The sequence below is a fragment of the Rhamphochromis longiceps genome, linkage group LG19, assembly GCF_057381845.1.
Source record: "Rhamphochromis longiceps isolate RC_006_pf linkage group LG19, R_longiceps_female_GT1.1, whole genome shotgun sequence".
Lineage (NCBI taxonomy): Eukaryota > Metazoa > Chordata > Actinopteri > Cichliformes > Cichlidae > Rhamphochromis > Rhamphochromis longiceps.
In genome coordinates, this window is record NC_140575.1 from 22,974,852 (window position 1) to 22,992,435 (window position 17,584).

Below are 17,584 nucleotides of genomic sequence, written 5' to 3' on the forward strand. Positions count from 1 at the left end.
CAGTGTTAAATTTTGGGAAAAATATAGACCCAGAGATGGCTAATGATGTCAGACTTTATGAGCAGATTTTTTTTTAACAAGAAATAAACAATTGTGTTTTTTTAAACACTTGACTGAATAAATGTACCTGTATATACAAGTTCAGGATGATGTTGATATAAAATTGTACTGGTGTGTTAATGTGTAACATGATAAGCACTGTGCAAAGAGTCATAATAACAAAAGCACTCTGACAAATGTAATTTATACAGCAATATTCATTTGGAGATTCAATAACAGCCACTCAATGGTGATACCAGCACAAAGTAGTAACAGCAAAACCCTACTGGACCAATCCAACCAGTGTTGTCTTTATTGTTTGCAAATTAAGACTTTAAGCTAGAGTATGGTATTTTGCATTTTGAAATTGACCTTGTATTATCTCCGTTTAACACTTCAGCAAGTCATTTTAGGCCAAGTCACAAAGCAGTCAAGTCTGAAGTTTGAAACTTATTTTTGTGGTTTAGGTCTGACTCAAATTTTAGTTTCACTTCTCAGATCCCAAGCCCTGAACCCAGACACACTTCACTTCTAGTAATAATAATAAGAATTTGACTCAACTGTTTTTCATCTTCTCGTAAAGTTTACAAAGTCTCGCGCAAAAGTGTTTCCCACTGGGCACAAGATGAGTCTGTCATAGTAATGCCCTTACGCCAGCATTACTCAAGGCTTCATGTAAAGTTAGGCTTTAATCCTTTTTTCCTCTCTACCTACGCGAGTGCTTGTCACAACAGGTTAGCAGGTGATGCTTGAGGGCGAGCACAGTGCAGGAGCGAGCTTGACAGGTTTCAGGTCGGCCTTATCTTGATCGAAGACATGCCTTGAGAAATCTGAGCAGCAGTCAAACACTTCCAAACAATCTGGGTTGTTTTTAAAGTAAAATTCCTCCATCATGAGAAGCCTCATGCATGTTCCTGAGGGAGCGCGCTGTTAAATGCATGTGTGTGTTTGTCTTAGACTTGCATACGAGCGGGAGAATGCATGCACGTTTGTCTCGTATGTGTGTGTACGTGTAAATGAGTGGGTGTGAGATCTGTGGTTTCTCACAGTCAGTTCTTATCTTTGTCCCTCTGAGTCTCCGCCAGCAGATCATTGTGAAATACACACGCACATAGAGACAGAGTTCACTTTTAACTATTCCCTAACGTCCCAAGGCCAGATACTGTATCTAGGGCTTGTTTACAACTCAAACAAAAAAAACTTATACAGTCATGGTTATATTAGCAGGAGGGTAACTGAAGTCCAGACGTACTCTCTGTGTCACTCTCTCTTCATTCTTTGTCTGGTTTTCAAACACTGTTTAAACCCTTCTGGCCATGAAAAGGCTTGTACTTTATCTATTTCATAATTTTAAAAACTTTTTTAAAGTCAACATCATGTGAGTGCATTTGAGTGTTAGATTGCAGATAGAGATGATCGTCTATGTGTAGTGCAGACTTGGCCTCGGTGCAAGGACTTCCTGTAAAACTGTCACTGATGTCATCTTTGTCTGCTTTTACCTCTAAAAGGCCAGAGTGACTCATAGTTAGCCAACTTTGAGTCTGTCGTTCTCTAATATACTTCTGTAGGTGTAAGGGTGGAGGAGGAAGTTTATTTCTAGGAGCGTGATATGTACATGTGGGTGTGTGTGTGCGTATGTGCGTGTGAGGTCATTTAAATCAGTATTGAGCTAGTGAGAAACTGAAAACTGCGTTTAAGAAGTGAGAATGAGACTGTTTTCCAGTGTCGCTGTCACCAGAGGAAACAGATGCTGCAAAACAAAACTGAGAATCACGTGTAAGGAAACGTGCTGTTTTTAGCTTTAGCATGGTTCAGTGACTTTGAGCTAACCTCATTCACTGTCTTGTGTCACACACAGAGGCATAAGTAAAGAGTTGGATATATAGTAACATGTCTTTTCGATATCCAACATGGAGTTTTTACAGACTTTACCTCGAAATAAAACTAAGCCAAAGCTCAGCTTTGTGACTAGCTGATGAATATGCTTTATTTTTTGCACAATTATTTGCTTTTACATGGAGAGATATTGTGTAATGTGCCTCTTCAGGCACCTAAAACTCATTCAGAGATGGAAAATCAGACTTTGAGTGAGTTACAGATAGAAAAGGCTTGTTTACAACCTACCGGATGATCAGTGCTGCCCTGAGCCCCGCTGTGACCTTCATAAATGTCATAGAAATATTGTCGTACAAATGCTTGTCAAGGCCATTTAAGCAAGAATTCGCATTTTAATAAAGCAGAGCAAGTGTTGTTCTGCTAATGGAGGCCGCGTTTTTCCCATCAGGCCGTGACGCTGGAAGTCATAAGACAGGAAGACTGAAGTGGTTCAATACTCAGGAGAACTGTGTGTGACTCACTCGGCCCAGTGGACCAGAAACCCAAAGCAAAACAGTGTCAGGTTTGTTACAGCCTCTCCTATTGGTCACTCCTCATCTCCTGTTTCCACTGGGCCAGTGTCTCGTTAGGAAAAAGTCATCACCTGTCCATTAGCGCAGAGCTCAGCGAGAGTCTAGTGGCTTTGTGTTTGTTTTTCTGTCACAGTAAGGAGTGGAAGGGTGTGTTTCCACAACCTGTCAGACAGCCATCACCAGTCCTCTCCTCTGAAGCCTCCTCACCTGTCTGCTCCTCTGCTCAACACATGTGTTTTCTCTTCCTTTCTTTAAAAGGTCAAGGGTTGCCACTTTAGCCTGAGGGGAGGAAAAGCACATGTGACACTGGATCCAGACACGGCTAATAGTAATTATTGGGTAAGTAGTGTGTCACAGCCTCAGTCGGCTAGATAACAGCAGCGTGGAGAGCCCGGATTAAAGCCACGGGATCAGGGAGTGTTTGTGACTGTTGTCTTTGTTGATCTGCAATGAGTCTAGCTGTGACACATACAGCCATAGACCTACAAAGATAAAGCCCGTTGGCTGCTGCGGGCAGCAAAAAAAAGTGCATATACTGTATACTGTATACTGAGATTGCAGCAGTGTGATTACCAAAATGCTAACTGTAAAGCAACTACTAAAGCATGACTTTCAGATAAGATATTTTATGAAATGATTACCCAGAAACATGTATGGTAGGGGAAATCATGAGGTTGTGAAAATAGGTTGATGCTATTGATAAAAGAGGGTGGCGTCACTGCTGTGATGCCATTCTACAAACTGTAATGCAGCTCCTTCAAAGGACATAGTTAATATTGTTTTCTTTGTTAAGGCAGTTATCGACAAGGGTTTTTTTCCCCCATAGATTTAGGTATTGGGTGTTCCACTTTCTGTGTCACTCAGTGTGACTAATCTATATTGTTTTGTATTCAAACGGTAAACTTCACAAACAGTAAAATGCATTCACTACAGGCTGATAATAGTCAGGAGGAGATTAGAGGGGGGATGAGAAGGTCCCTTGTTAGCACAAATTATAAAACACATCCCCATAATTAAGTTAAGAATTTCAATATTTAGGAAACCAGACTTTAACTCCCAACAACCTCTTTTGCAAAGTCATGGACAAACAAAGAGCAGAGCTAAAAGTGAGGACAAACAGAGAGGATGACTGTGCATTGCCACTGTATAAGAGCAAATGAGGCCTTTGGCAAATCTGTCATCTGACAGCAAGGTCAGCGTATGGGGATTGTGACAGACAAACACTAAGACTTTTTTTCCTGTCATGGTTGATTTGTCAGAGTTTCAGTTTAGAATCATCAGAGCAAATGGCTCATTATTACTATTTATAGATTTATTTATCTTCACATGGGTTAAACCCCCCTGAATACTGTGTAATGTGTTAATTAGGAATTTATGGGTGGCTGTATGCCTGTTTTGCACAGAGTGACAAAGCATAATTTGAGAAAATTATGCTTTTGATGTCCACGGGTCAGTGTTTTGCTGCTGCACAGATGATCTCTTTACCGTTTTCCATGCAGATTTCTGAGCTCCCTCTAACCTCCTCGCTCGAGGTTGACCTTAGCCGTTGTCCCACAACACCTGCTGTGCTGCAGTGACATACAAGCATGCACACATGCATGCACACCGCACTGCAGCCACCCTTCTCTCAGCTGTCAGTGTAGATAAAAGACAGTTAGAACATCAGCACTATTTACTCACCTCTTTCTCAAACAAGGAGGTAGACCTTCCTGCGATAACACAATTGCAAAGTGTACACGCTCTGACATTCTGTTGCTCAACCCTGCAGGTTAAAGGTGAATGGAGATTGGGACTGAGAGCTGAACTACAAACTTGCTTTATCCTGTTTTGCAGGAAGCAATGAGTGAACGAGCTTGGTCTGTGTCACTGCATCGTCTCCATATTGGAAAATTACCTGCTGTTAAGTTTGATGAAGTAATGGAAGCTTTCTTTTTCTTTTTTTCAAAAACATATCAAAGAGCAGGCGACCCCCTCCATCCGCCACCTTCGGAGGTTCAGAAACCCACTTCCTGGTACTTCATCTCAAGGTGCCTCTATGCGTATACCACACAAACAGGAAACAGCCCTCTTTCATCAGCCTCAAACTGCATGCACTTCATGTTCTTCTGAAAGGGTGCAGCAAAGAAAAAGGTGTGCATCACTAATGCTCACCTGATTTAGCTTGAGAAGCCTTTCCTTTGAATTCGTTGTTTCTTTGCTTCTTATCTTATTAAAACCAAATACGCAGAACAGTTTTGAAGTGGTAACAAGTTTCCATCGCTTTCATCTTGCTTCAGGCTTGCACCAAATAAGACAGTATGCGATGTTTCATACGCTGTGTGGCATCTGCAGATACAAGAACACTATGCAATATTGGTTTTGTTTGCCAAAAACTCTCTCACAAAGAAATATAGAGTATGATATCTTTCAAGTGATGTTAATTAAGTTTCAAGACCCTTGTTTCTTATGAACAAATTCTTGTAGAATTCAAATGAAATTAATGCAAACAGGCTTTTTCAAAGTTTCTAAAAGGGGTAGTGCATAGAAACATTAATCTGCAATCCAAGCAATTTTCACTGTATTGTTCCCAAACACAACACCCATCTTTGCACAGGTAAAACATTCCATAAAGCCACAAAAAAGAGGCCTTTCAACAAGCAATTACTCTCCATCAGTAGCATTTAAATATACATGTTATATCATCTCATCTTTTTAAGCTGACTCCTTAAGAGCACCTTTGTACTTCTAAACAAGCTGTTGCATCGTGGTTGGTGTTGATCATTGCTTTATTTTATAGGAACCATGAATGCTCTCTGGTTTTGAATGTAATCAAGGACTTTCTTTGCTTTATCGTGGCCACCAGTATGTTTTTAGACCATTTCCAGCTGGTCTAAAATGGGATGGGGGAGTAGGTTGGTGGGTGATGAAGAATGGAGGGACCTAAGGATCAAGACTAGACGCCACAAGGCCCAGGTTCTCAGGGATAAAGCAACAAGGAGGCCTCTATGGGTCAGCTGTGATGGGTCAGCACCCACCATTGTATGGAGGGAGTTCCTGTTGCTGCTCCGGTTTTTTTGCAATCTGAGAGAATATAAACATGGACAGACGGGAAGTGTCCAGAGGCCAAGGAAATGCAGAGGCGGTGCGTATGTTGAGTCGAGTGCATGAAGTGGAAGTTGCTACTGAAATTGAATACCACTCTGCTCGCATTAATGGCCAACTTGTGATTGTTATCTGTATTTATTCTCAATGTAAAAACAGAATATATCAAATTAACCCCAAGGCATAGTGTTAACTATGACTGCACCGTTTATCCTCCTTTTTACCTGAAATATCCTTGTGTACATATTGATTAGGTCACAACCTCATCAAATCTGTTTTTTTTTTTTTTGTTTTTTTTTTTAATTCTTGGAAACTTTATAGTAGCTCCCCCTGATCAATATTTCTGCTGAAACTAAGTATGCCAGGTCTTTGTGTAATCAAGCCTGCTCAGACTTTGACTATCCCCAGGTCAATACCCTTGGCTGCTGCAAGCACAGCTCACCAATCAACTTGCACCACACCGAAACTCCCTTTAGTTCTGTATTATGCATCGAAAAAGCACTCACCTGATTACAGCCTCAAATATAATACTGTGTGCCTCTTTTGTTAAAACCCAAGTTTCCTTGGGTATGATGTTACAAAATGTAACTAGTTTCTTTTTTCTTCACATTTTGGACAAATTGCAACATTTAAAGTATGCAGTATCAGTCATTAGAGCTTCCTCATAGCCATTATTGGACTTTTTGATACTGAAGAAACTTGAATACTGATTAAGCTCTGGAATTGTAAGGTTTTAGAATAAGACTGATTTTATTTTTTTTTTAACTCACATTCCTGGGAAGCCCTCTAGAGTTTGAATGGGTACCCAAAACTGAGCATAAAACGTGCCCCATATTTGCTCAATTTCCCAGAACTTTTTACACACCACTCATCACAAAGTTGAACTTTTCAAAAAAATACAGGTTTATTGACTTAACTGCAATCAATACTTACAAAAAGAGAGAGAGAGAGAGAGAAAGAGAGAGAGAACAGGTTTTCATATAAACTCACAGAAATTACTGTAGTGAAAAAAACATGGCTGGGAAAAAAAAATAAAATACATTCAACAGTTTTACTTTCTTTGTGTCAGAATTTGTTCACCTCTTCCGAACACACAAAGGCAACACAGAACAAGTGACTTAAGGAGAGAGAAGAGAAAAAAAAAAAAAAAAAAAATTGTCCTCCATTATCAAATATAAAAAGGCGGAGAGCCCTTAGCTACCTGGAATGTATTAAACGAGGCACTTCCACTGATCAAGCATCCAATTGAATTAAAAGAAGATATACTTTCAACTCATTTGGTCACAACTATTGCTTGTAATAACAGACTGGGTGACAGAACACATTTCAACACAGCCAGCCTCTGAACTGCTAGACTCTGCTAAACGAGTCATGTTACTAATTTTCTTTTTAGCACCCCTTTAAGTCTACCATCAACCCGAGTAGGAATAATCCTCTTCAAAGTGGGGACAAGAGATCAGGGAGAGAAAAAAAATAAAAATAAAAAATCGAATTAATGTCATAACAGTTAGCTACTGTTACTGTCAGATTACTGTAACATGTGCAAGGGGAGGAATGGATACAAGCAAATCTAGTTTAGATGGAAATGCAGTCCAATAAGAGGGAGTAAGAAAAACAAAGTACAATAAATAATCAAAACGCAAAACAGCTTTTTTTGCATTTTTTTTTCTTGCTTTAAATTAAGTTTCATTTTGACAAAGTGTAGTTGCAGAACAAAAGTCATTGAAGTACAATATATTAAACTGTGAAAAAAAGGAAAACTGACAAAAACGTCTTCACAATCTTTAGATTAATATGGAAGATCATAATTTAACATAAAAGAAAATATATTCTATTGTTCATTATCCAGATAAATACAAAAAACAAAATTAACAAAAAATGCATATGATCACCAATAAATATGTTCTGATAAGTTAAATAAGCAGTGACACGCAAACCTTCTGTCTGGAAAGTTTCTCAAATAATAATAACCGTAATAATAACATTAATAAAAAATAATTATCAAATAAAGAAAGCAAAAAGGGATGTAATGAGAGTAGAGAGCTCCATGGAGCAGGTTCTAAAGTGAAGGAGATGGGAGGGGGACAAGTAAAGTAAAATAGCTTGGAGATCCGATCTTGTCAAGTCATGCGACGTATAACTATATTATGGGAATGCTGGAATTCCCCGGATCGGTGAAGATGAAGGTGTAGGTGCTGGGGGCAGGACAAAGTCTTGCAGGTTTAATGATCAGTTTGATATCAACTTCCTTCCCAAAGAGGGAAAAAAAAAAAAAAAAAAAAAAAAAAAAAAAGGGGAAACAGCCAGTGACCAGCAACAGGAGGAGAGGGGGGGCCATAACCAACTTCCAGTTCAAAGTCCTTCCTGCAGACTCACCCGGTTCAAAATTACATAAGACGGGGCTTGACTGAGGGGTAGAAGGAGGTGGGTGGGGGCAAATGAGAAAGAACCAAAACAAACAGTAGTCCATTCACCCTAAACACATGCAGAAACTGCCCAGGCACTTTTTTTCTCCATTTCTTTTAAAACAAACAAACAAACAAAAAAAAACTATTCATATATTTTCAGGGTCTGTCATTTCTCTCCGTTTGTCTTAACTCAGTCTGTAAAAACGTCTGCGGTGTAGAGCTACAGTTACATTACTGAGCACCCTCTAGCAAGCTCAGGGGAAGTGGTATCATCAGGGAGGATGGCAGGGGAGAGAGGGGAGGGGGATGAGGGCTAGTGCAAAGCACACCCCTTTCCAAGGCCACTTGTGCTGCAACACATTCAATAATACATGAAGAAGAAGAAAAACAAAAAGAAAAACAAGTGGCACCTGGCATAAACAGTCAATTGTTGTTCTCATCATTTCATTGTTCAGTTTCCTCTCCTTTTTTGGCACTATGACACATGGCGGGGTACTTTCTTTTAAAACTTGCTGTGCAGATTAAGTGGGAAGAAATGATAGATTTAGCTGAGGGTTCCCTTAGTTGATTATATCCTCATAATGCTAACAAGGAACTAACGTGATGTGTAAGGGAGCTTTGAGGGCAGAGGGGAGTCTGAAGGGCAGAGGTAGAGGGGAGTGCCATGTTCTTTGTGTCGTCAAATTTAAAAGTCACTAGTGGATGCGTGCAGTCTAGTCATCAGTGATGGAGAGGCGGCTGAAGATGGGAAGGCGGCGGGTGTTATCCAGCGTGGGGGACTCTGAGCCACACAGGCTGCCACCAGAGCTGCTCTGGTAGCCCTCTTGATCCGACATAGAGTCTGGGGGGCTGGATGAAGACTCCAACATCTGAGGGGACTCCAACATGGGTCTGAAATAGTAAGATGTGCTTGTTGGAGAGGGAGGTGCAGGGGTGTTGGGCTCTGTGCCTACAGGACCGGCATTGAGACTGGGCCCGAACAGGCTGGCCAGCTCCTGGCTGGAGTAGGTGAAGGGATTTCTGCTGGGCCAGTCTGGGATCTCATCAGGGAAGAACATGGGTGGAGGGGTGACTGAGGTGGGGCTGTCTCTCAGCCCAACTGAGTTGGAGAAACCAGCAAAGCTGTAGCTGTGCTGCAGCCGAGGTCGCTCCATCTTGTTCATAGAGTTAAGAGGAGAGGACTGCTGGGGAGGTCCACGACGCTCCTCTGCATTGTGGATGAAATGGCAGCGAGGCCCGTATGGGCAGAAACCGATGGTGTGGAAGGTGCGGCACAGCTCAGTTTTGTACTTAGGATGGCGGCTCAGGCTGCGCAGTTCATGGATTCCGTGAGCAAACTGGCATTTGTCGCCATATTTGCAGGAACCGTTCTCCTCAAAGGGCCTGCAGAGCTCTGTCTTGTAACGGCTGGAGTTCACTTGGCTGCTGCTGCCAGTGGGACTGGCAGGGCCTAGGCACTTGTTGATGAGCCTCTCGCCCGTCTCGGAGTAGGAGCGGTCTCGCAGGCGGTTCTCCTTGTTGTTGCTGGCATTGCCAACCCCTGAGATGAGTGAGGAGGACTGGTCCGCTGCCTTCAGGCTATTCAGAAATTGGTTCTGGTTGAACTTTGTGCTGCTGACAGAGTGCCGCCGCTGGTACACGCCTCCCACTGAGGGAGATCCCACCGCCTTCCTGTCCAGCAGGGGTCCGGCGGAGCTGGAGATGGGCACGTTGGTGCTAGTGCAAGGAACAGACATTGGATGGGAGACACCCAGGTTGTTGTTGTAGCTGAGAAGTTTGTTCTGCAAGAAAAATAAAGGACAGAAAATGCAAGCATTAGAAAAAGTAGAGCACAAATAAAAAGCTACTTTCAGCAGCTCCCTGATTTTTAAGTCCGATTGCCATCCTGATGCAACTCCTGAAAGTGACTGAACACTTGTTAGGCGAGCCTATAAACCATTTGTACAGATACTCTCCCTGAATAAATAAATAAAAATGACGGGCACTGTGGGACTGGTGGGGCTACACCTCCGCCTGCATGACTGTTGTTTTTTGGCTCAGACCACATTAGCGGATACAGGCCTATAGAACAGCAGCTGGTTTGGCAAGTTGCCCAGGTTAGGAATGTGTGCGCCTGTGTAGTCAATAGGACAGCAGCACATGAGAGGCCTGTGGACGACCAGTGTGGGCTACAAAGAGCCTGCATCATTTGAAAGAGAAAGAAAGTGGCCAAACATTCTGTGGATTACAAGGGAAACCTGATCTGCTTTCACACATTTCCATACTAGTGGAAATGAACAGTTAGTCATGATTTACATAAACATGACAGTGTAAATAAAATCCAACAAACTCCAGAGGGAGGCTAAAAGAAAAACAAAAACGCTTTGAGAGGCAATCTGACACTCAAAACGGGGTATGAAAACGAATTACGGATCAAGTGTTAAGGTGAGACGATGCCGGTAGTTTAAGTAGTTTTATAGGGGCAGAAAGTGGGCTAAAGCCAGCCAAATCTGGTCAATGATTAGCGAGCATGTGGCTGCTCTGAAAGCGGCATTAAAAGTGGCGCAAAAGTGATCTCATTAAAATAAAGAGGACATAAAGCTTTCACTTTAACAGCCGCTGGCTGCCTAAACTGCACACCGACCTCAAAGCATAAACCATAGATAACATTAAAGTTAGCGGATGTGGCTTATGTTGAACATTAAATAAATACACAAGTAAATAAAAACACCATGTTTTTAAACAATTTTTAAATTAACGCTCCCGCAGCGCTTCGGTCCACTTTGAAGGCGCTTATAGCGTAAACCCTCAAGAGACGAGGCCGAAGAGAGGAAATAACAGACGAAGCAAACAAATAAACACGCAGCTGACTCAAAGCGGAATACAAAGCAATAAACAGCAAAACAAAAACAGCCTCCGCGCAGAGGGCCGCGGGCACGGAGCTCGTCATTCCTCCACAGCGGCTAACTCCCCGCTGCTAACAGGCTAACGTCAGCCCACAAGACACACACAGAGAGAAGGGGGTGGAAAAGTTAGGAAGCTACCTTGTTCATTACTTCGAAGTCGAAGAAAGGCGATACCACGGCTGTGGTCATCTTTGCAGCGACCGGAATCAAATCACAAAAGTAGTTTAAAAAAAAAAAAGAAAGCCAGTCTACTTGTTAGAAAGTTGCTCAGAGCTACTGAACTCTCCCCCTCTGCCCTGCACCAACCCCGACATTTGCTTTTTAATCAATCGACTGCAGGGAGGAGCTTAAAAAAACGGGCGTGAACTTTCAGTAACTTTAGTAACTGTAGAGAAAAAAACTTGCATTGGTTTGTCAGTTTATGTGAGATTACTCCAGTGCTGGGTGAGCTTTGAATGCCAAACCGTCTTAGGCTACCAGTTAGGAGGGATAAAGCACTAAAAACAAGTTTCTTTTTCTCTTGATCGGAGAATCTGAACTTTGGGTTAGATTTGTTAAAAGTTAATTTTGTTGGAGGGAAAAGTGTCTTCAGTTCATAATTAAGCAGCTTAAATATATTTATATAAAACTAAAGTCCGATCAGAAGCCTTCAAAGGCAAGTGAAGAGGAGTAGGGCAATGGAAATCTTGTACTTCTGGAGTTGTTTACTGTATTATCCTCGGGGTTTCAGCTACCATCCACTACTCTGTAATTAATTTACTCTTAATTGCTGGACTGTAACGTCACTTGTGGGACTTTCCGGTGAATTCAGGCACTCGCACTTTTAACTCTTTCCCGACCACAGCTATTTCACTGTTACAGCATACTTCTTCTCAGCCACAGCTCATTTGTTATTCATTACCAGCAGGTATAAAACTCCTCTTCTGAATTGAATACGTGCATGTCATTTCATCAGGTACTGTAGGCGACAATCTGATACATGAGTGACCTCACTAGATTCGACCGCACTGGCGTGACAGACTACAGAGAGTGAAACCCACACACATGTATTGTGGCTCATCTTGCCCACCCCCCTTCATAAAGTCTATGACATCGGCCATGTGCAGACCCTAATGTCAGGGTTGGGTTGCAGTAGAAAAGGAGAGGAGGGAAAAGAAAAGCAGGGTTGAGGAGGAGGGGGAGAAGAAAAGAAGCTGTTAACATACAGGAAAAAAAGTTGGAGTATGGAGGAGGGGATGATGGCGTGAGGGGGAGATTTATGGAGGACGTTTATTACTACACAGCATTGCCCCCAGGGAAGTGAGGGAAGAGGGGTGGGATAGAGAGGCAAACATTCCCTTTCCCCTTCCTCTTCTTCTTTGCCTATACAGGAGCCATGCAGGGGGGGAGTGGGGAGGTGGAGAGCTTTGTCTCTAACTGCTAGCAGCCCTGAAGGAGGCAGGGAAGTTGTTTTTGCGCTGAAATGTTGAAACGAGCTGAAATAGAACAGGCCAGATTACACCACAGCTTCTCAAGCAAGTATCTGACTAAGACCTCGTGAGCTGACCTTTTTGGAACTCAAACATCCTCCTCGCTATGCATTAAGAAAAGTAGATGCAAACACCCGGTTACTCTGGACCTTGTCAGTGAACAGCAAGGGTGTGTGTTGGAACATTAAAAAAAAGAGTTTTACGAGCCAGGCCTGTGCAGAACAATCTCCCCCTGGAGTGTTTTCACAGATGACAGGGTGGGATGACAGACTTGCTAGAAATCTCGTCTGCAGTTCAAAGGGCCTGTCACTGATTGATTAAGTGGGCCAGATCGATTGTCTCCCTCTAAGGGAGAAACAGAGCAGGGAAGTAGAAAGAGAATCACTTTTCTCCCCCTTTTCTTTTCATTTTGCAAATGCAAAAATCCCGTAGCTGGTGTGGGAATTCGTAATATGTAACACAAGTGAAGAATACGCTCATGTAACTGTGATGCAGGAGCTGGAAATTTCACTGTAGATACTTGCAAGGATTTAAAGCGCACAAGGTCAGCAGGGCTCTAAACTCAAAAACAAACTACCCACTGACTGATGGAAATGCCTTCATACTGGACCTTGGCCTTAAGAAGCCTCATGCAGTGCATTTGTTTATTTTTAATACTCTCAGATATATCGTGCCTGCTGATATTATTGTGTGACTCAGTTGTCCTTCCAGGTTTAGGAGGAGGCACCTGTTTCCTGCCAAAATGAAAATATATAGAAAAAAGTCAGCCTGCTGTGCTCTCAGGGGATAAAGTCAGATGCTTTAAAAATGGAGACAGTAAACCACTGTAATTACTACTGACAAGACTTTAACACAATGCATTGTAAAAAAAAACTGCATTATTTTACTCTGGACTCTCTTTCCTTTAAAAAGAAAAAAATATCTCATAAAGAGTTTGAAATCCAAATATTTTCTGTTGTCACAAATGACAGAAATCTTGCAACTAAGGTGCGTCGAAGCATCATGACGTTTTCACTGACTTCCAAAGCAACAAACACAAAAGGCACGATCCATATATCAAATTCTCTGGCAGTATTTTCCTCTTACTGTTGACTGAGTTGAGCTCTCTCTTAGAAGACTTGATTTCGGAGGTTTTGTGCTCTCCAAGGTCAAGGCTGTCCTCCTTTTTTTTCCTCCAGGCTCTGCTGGCGCTGGAGTCAGTCACTCCTCAGCATGTGCTGCGTCGTTTGATTTCTGCCTCCTGCGCCGTTGACTCTGATGACCCCAAGCTCAGAAGGGAGGATGGGGATTGAGCTTGAGGTCACTGATAATGTTTAAGTGGGATGACAGGATGTTAAATTTTTCACCTATCACTACTGGAGATGAAAGAAGTCATGGAGGAGAACAACAAATAAATGGGAGGTGACTGTTGTGGCAACAAGTTGCTGCAGTTCCTCCCTGCCGCCAACAGAGGGCAAAGTTCTTCCGCTTCTCTCTCCTCTGGTCTTATTTAACTCTATTTTTGTACAGTATTTTAAGTCTTTGCACGTTTGCCTAAAACATAACTTTACCTCAACAGAATAGTTCTAGATTGAGTGGGAATTTCTAAGATTAGACCAGCAGGTCAGCTCAGTCAAAGACAGCTCCTTCTTTGTGCGGCTTTGAGGTAATTTAGTGCTCAGTACAAACTTGTGAATTGTGTAATCAGCCTTTCCACAGATACACTAACATTGGCCTTGTGTGAAGCAAAGGGACTTATCAGCTACAAAACTCACAATTACTCAAACTAGTATTGTGGTAATCTCAAACCGTGCTGCACCACATCCCAGTTAAGGTGACCACAAGCTCATTAAACAATGTATTAAAGAAGAAATAAGTAGTATTTTTACTTTTTACTGCTGCATGGTGCATAATGTGTATTCTGGGGCTTGATAGGGTTGTTGATGAATACCAGTCACTTAGTGGTTTCCACTTAGTGAGATTTCTGCCTCACTAAACAGTCATCCCCCCCACACACTTGCATTTTCAATTCCTTAATATTAAGGTTATTACTGTATATGCAGCTGTGAGCGGAACATCTCTGCTTCACAAGAAATGTATTTTCAGTTTGTCGCTGGCACATCTTAGTTATTTCTGCCAGTCATGGGAAAACAACCTTTAAGATCTTAGTAGTGCCCGTGTAGGTTAGATTTGAGAAGAGGGGACATAGTCAGGGTGAAAAAAAGCTATGTTTGTAGTTGCCATTTGTGTTGTAGTGTTGTAGTTGTGTTGTATGTTTCCTTCTAAATAGAAGAAAAACATACAGATTTCCTTAAAATCCATATTTTTATGATAGTCACAAGCATTTCCTCAATGCTAAATCCAACTGCAAAGTACAATATTGTGTTTTTTTCAACTTTATTTGTTATGTTATTAATGCTTAAGTAAAGGTAGTTACAGTGTATCAAATCAATGTTCAGAAGATGGTTATATTTGCATATATTTTTTTCTTTCTTTTTAAATAACAGATGGAAGGTGACCTTTATTTGAGTACTTAATGTTGAGGAGGAGACACTTTGCTGCATTTAGCTGTAATTTAACAACAGGTTATTTTAACCTCAATTAAAGTATACTGAACTACTTCTTTACTTTAAATATGTGGAAACAGCTGTATTGGAGTACATTTGTCCTCTGAAAAATAAAAGTGGAAGACAAAGGAGTTTAAGATGAAAAAAACAAAACAATGATTAACGCAGTACATATGCTTTTCACTACTGCAAATGTGACATATTGCAGGAGTAGAGTCAGTTGTGTTTCTGCTTCTATTAAAAGTCACTGCTTACTCAACAACTTCCTTTTTGTTTTTCATCAGGACAGCTAATCACTCTGCTGACTGTTGAGTAATCAGTGGTCAAGGATAGTCAAGTTTGAGCAAAAAAAAATACAAAACAGACTTTGATTCCTTGAATATGCTGTCATGTGTGAGCTCATATTTACTGTGATCCTGCACGGGTTTTGTTTCTGTATCCACTGCCCACTTCCCAATTTGTGTGATCCTGTCCTTGTCTGTATAAGCCTTGACAGCCAGGACACCATGATTGCTTCCTTTCATGTTTCATGGTATGTTTGCCAAATTCATATGGGAGGACTGTGGTCATCATGCAGGGCGAACCTAGCCTCAGAGGAAGAGAGTTTAGGGAGAGAGAAGGATTGAGGGAAGGAGCAAAATAAGAACAAGCAGCGATTAATTGTCCATAAGAGTAGCCACAGCATTGTTAGTGGTTAACCGCCAACTGCTCTTGCTGATCTTGTTCCCATGAATCGCTCCAACATGCCCATCCACTCACTTCCACTGCCCTTCATCTCACACTGGGTGGGATGCGGCATCAGTGCTAGCCCTGGCTCATTTGGATGGCTTTGACACGTCACAGCATTACATTCATGACCGGAGTTCAAAACAAACACCATGTTGGAAATGTAAGTCTGTGGCTCCTTTGCTGCCAATTTGCAGCGAAATAGGAGAAGAAGAAGAAGAAGAAGAAGAAGGATGATGTTTCGGTAAATGCAAAGTCGCAAAAAATAGCAACAAAACAAGAGAGTGAGGGGTCAGCGTTTAAAGAAGATATACTGCCCAATTCTCTGTTGACACGGCAATCTCTAGAGGATGGTTGTATTTAGAACGAAAGGCTGGCTTCCGCCTCTGACTTCCTGACCTGCGTTTCCTGAGGAACAATCTTTCTGTCTATGCAGAGGGCTCATGGGAAGGGATAGTTTGGTTTTCCACACACACATTGGGGGTCACGACAGATGAAGCCGAGGTCAAAGCCATCAAGCTACAGAAATGAGTTGATGACCACAGCGATATGATGCATAATGCATTAAATTCACAGTACAGCGATGGCACTTAGGCCAAAAAAGTTAGGGATGGAATGATGAATCATGGTGATTGTTGTGACCAGATCCGACCGGACTGGACTGGACAGACATGACCCTGGCCCAGGTGTCATGACCATGCAGTGGACGCTGAAACCAGATATTCCTCAGCTCCTCACTCAACGCTTGCAAAAAATCAATGGGCTTTGTATAATGTTGGAACAGTGGAAAGCATTCTCTCACCCCCTAAAAATCCTTCCCTTGTCCCATCTGTCTCAATTCTGCAGCTCTCCCAGACCTCACAACCAGCCCTGTGTGGTCACTCCAAGACTAGAATTACAGAGTCCATGTGTCCGGACTCTGGACAGTATACAGAGTCAACCGCCCGTGTGATCCTACCCACTTTACTCACATGTTATCCCTGCGGTTTTGTTGAATTTGAATTTTGACAACTGCTCGCTTATCGTGAATGAGCTTTGAAGTGCGAACTGATGGTTTTCATTAAATGATGTTGAGCGTGAGAAAAAGATCCATTGTTTGTGAGTCGTCCTCAGTTGACCCAGGGCATATGGCGATGTCAAATTCCTCATTGTTGTAGGCGTGTGATGATTTATTGTGAAAAACTGTGCTTTTATTGTTGCTGCAAATCTAATTTGATCCTTTTTGGTGCCTGTGTTTATTGCCAGTAGAATGCTACAAATGATAGCTATTCGCAGGCTACTTGATGAATACAATCAGAGATGTTTGTGGGTTTAAGACATTTTCTTTTCCTGTTATTATCATTGCAATTAATACAAGTAGAAAACAAAAAATGAATAACAGAATGTAACAGTAGATGCTGATAAGAGAGGGAAGCTGAATGAGAAAGGACAACAAAATATAACCAGCCAAAGGAGTTAACAATTTAAGTTAAGTTATAGCATTTTCATGGCATATTTCTAATATTATTGCTAAACACCTGCTCATATGAGATAGCCATCATACACACATTATAAGCTAATAAGGTAAGCGTAAAGAAAACTGTTGGTGTAGCATACCAATGCAGCACATCGGATGCCTGCACAGGATTTGGGAGAGCAAGTGCAGGTGTATAAGTATACACTGATGAGACTGATGACTAACTGGAAACAGGTGTGGCAGACTAAACACAGGTGATACTCTTGAGGGCAGGGGAAACTATCACAGTGGACTAAAAGCTCAAAAAGACAGGAAGTAAAACATACACAAAGATGAATAACAGAGAAAATGACTCAACACAAACGCTGTAAAATGACAAACATGAATGATAACAAAACACAGGAAACGACTTAACACAAAATATATAAAAGAAAAGCAGTAAAAGACCCCATGAATCACAAATGATGACTTTCTAAATAGCGCAGTTATTATTATGTATGCATATGTTTCAAATATTATTGAAACATAATAACCATGTTGGCTGTTTCCAGGCCTTTTCCTAATTT

The 17,584-nt window shown here is 41.7% G+C and overlaps 1 protein-coding gene across 1 annotated transcript; it reads right to left on the minus strand.

The window, feature by feature from the left end:
* Positions 1-7,719: 7,719 nt before the first annotated feature.
* Positions 7,720-11,133, minus strand: zfp36l1a (ZFP36 like 1 zinc finger CCCH-type a). The gene is made up of 2 exons (XM_085391682.1): positions 10,960-11,133; positions 7,720-9,717 (listed from the first exon to the last, which is right to left on the minus strand). Exons 1-2 carry the CDS (start codon positions 11,008-11,010, stop codon positions 8,650-8,652), a joined length of 1,119 nt encoding a protein of 372 aa, XP_085247808.1. The 5' UTR covers positions 11,011-11,133; the 3' UTR covers positions 7,720-8,649.
* Between the last annotated feature and the right edge of the window lie 6,451 nt (positions 11,134-17,584).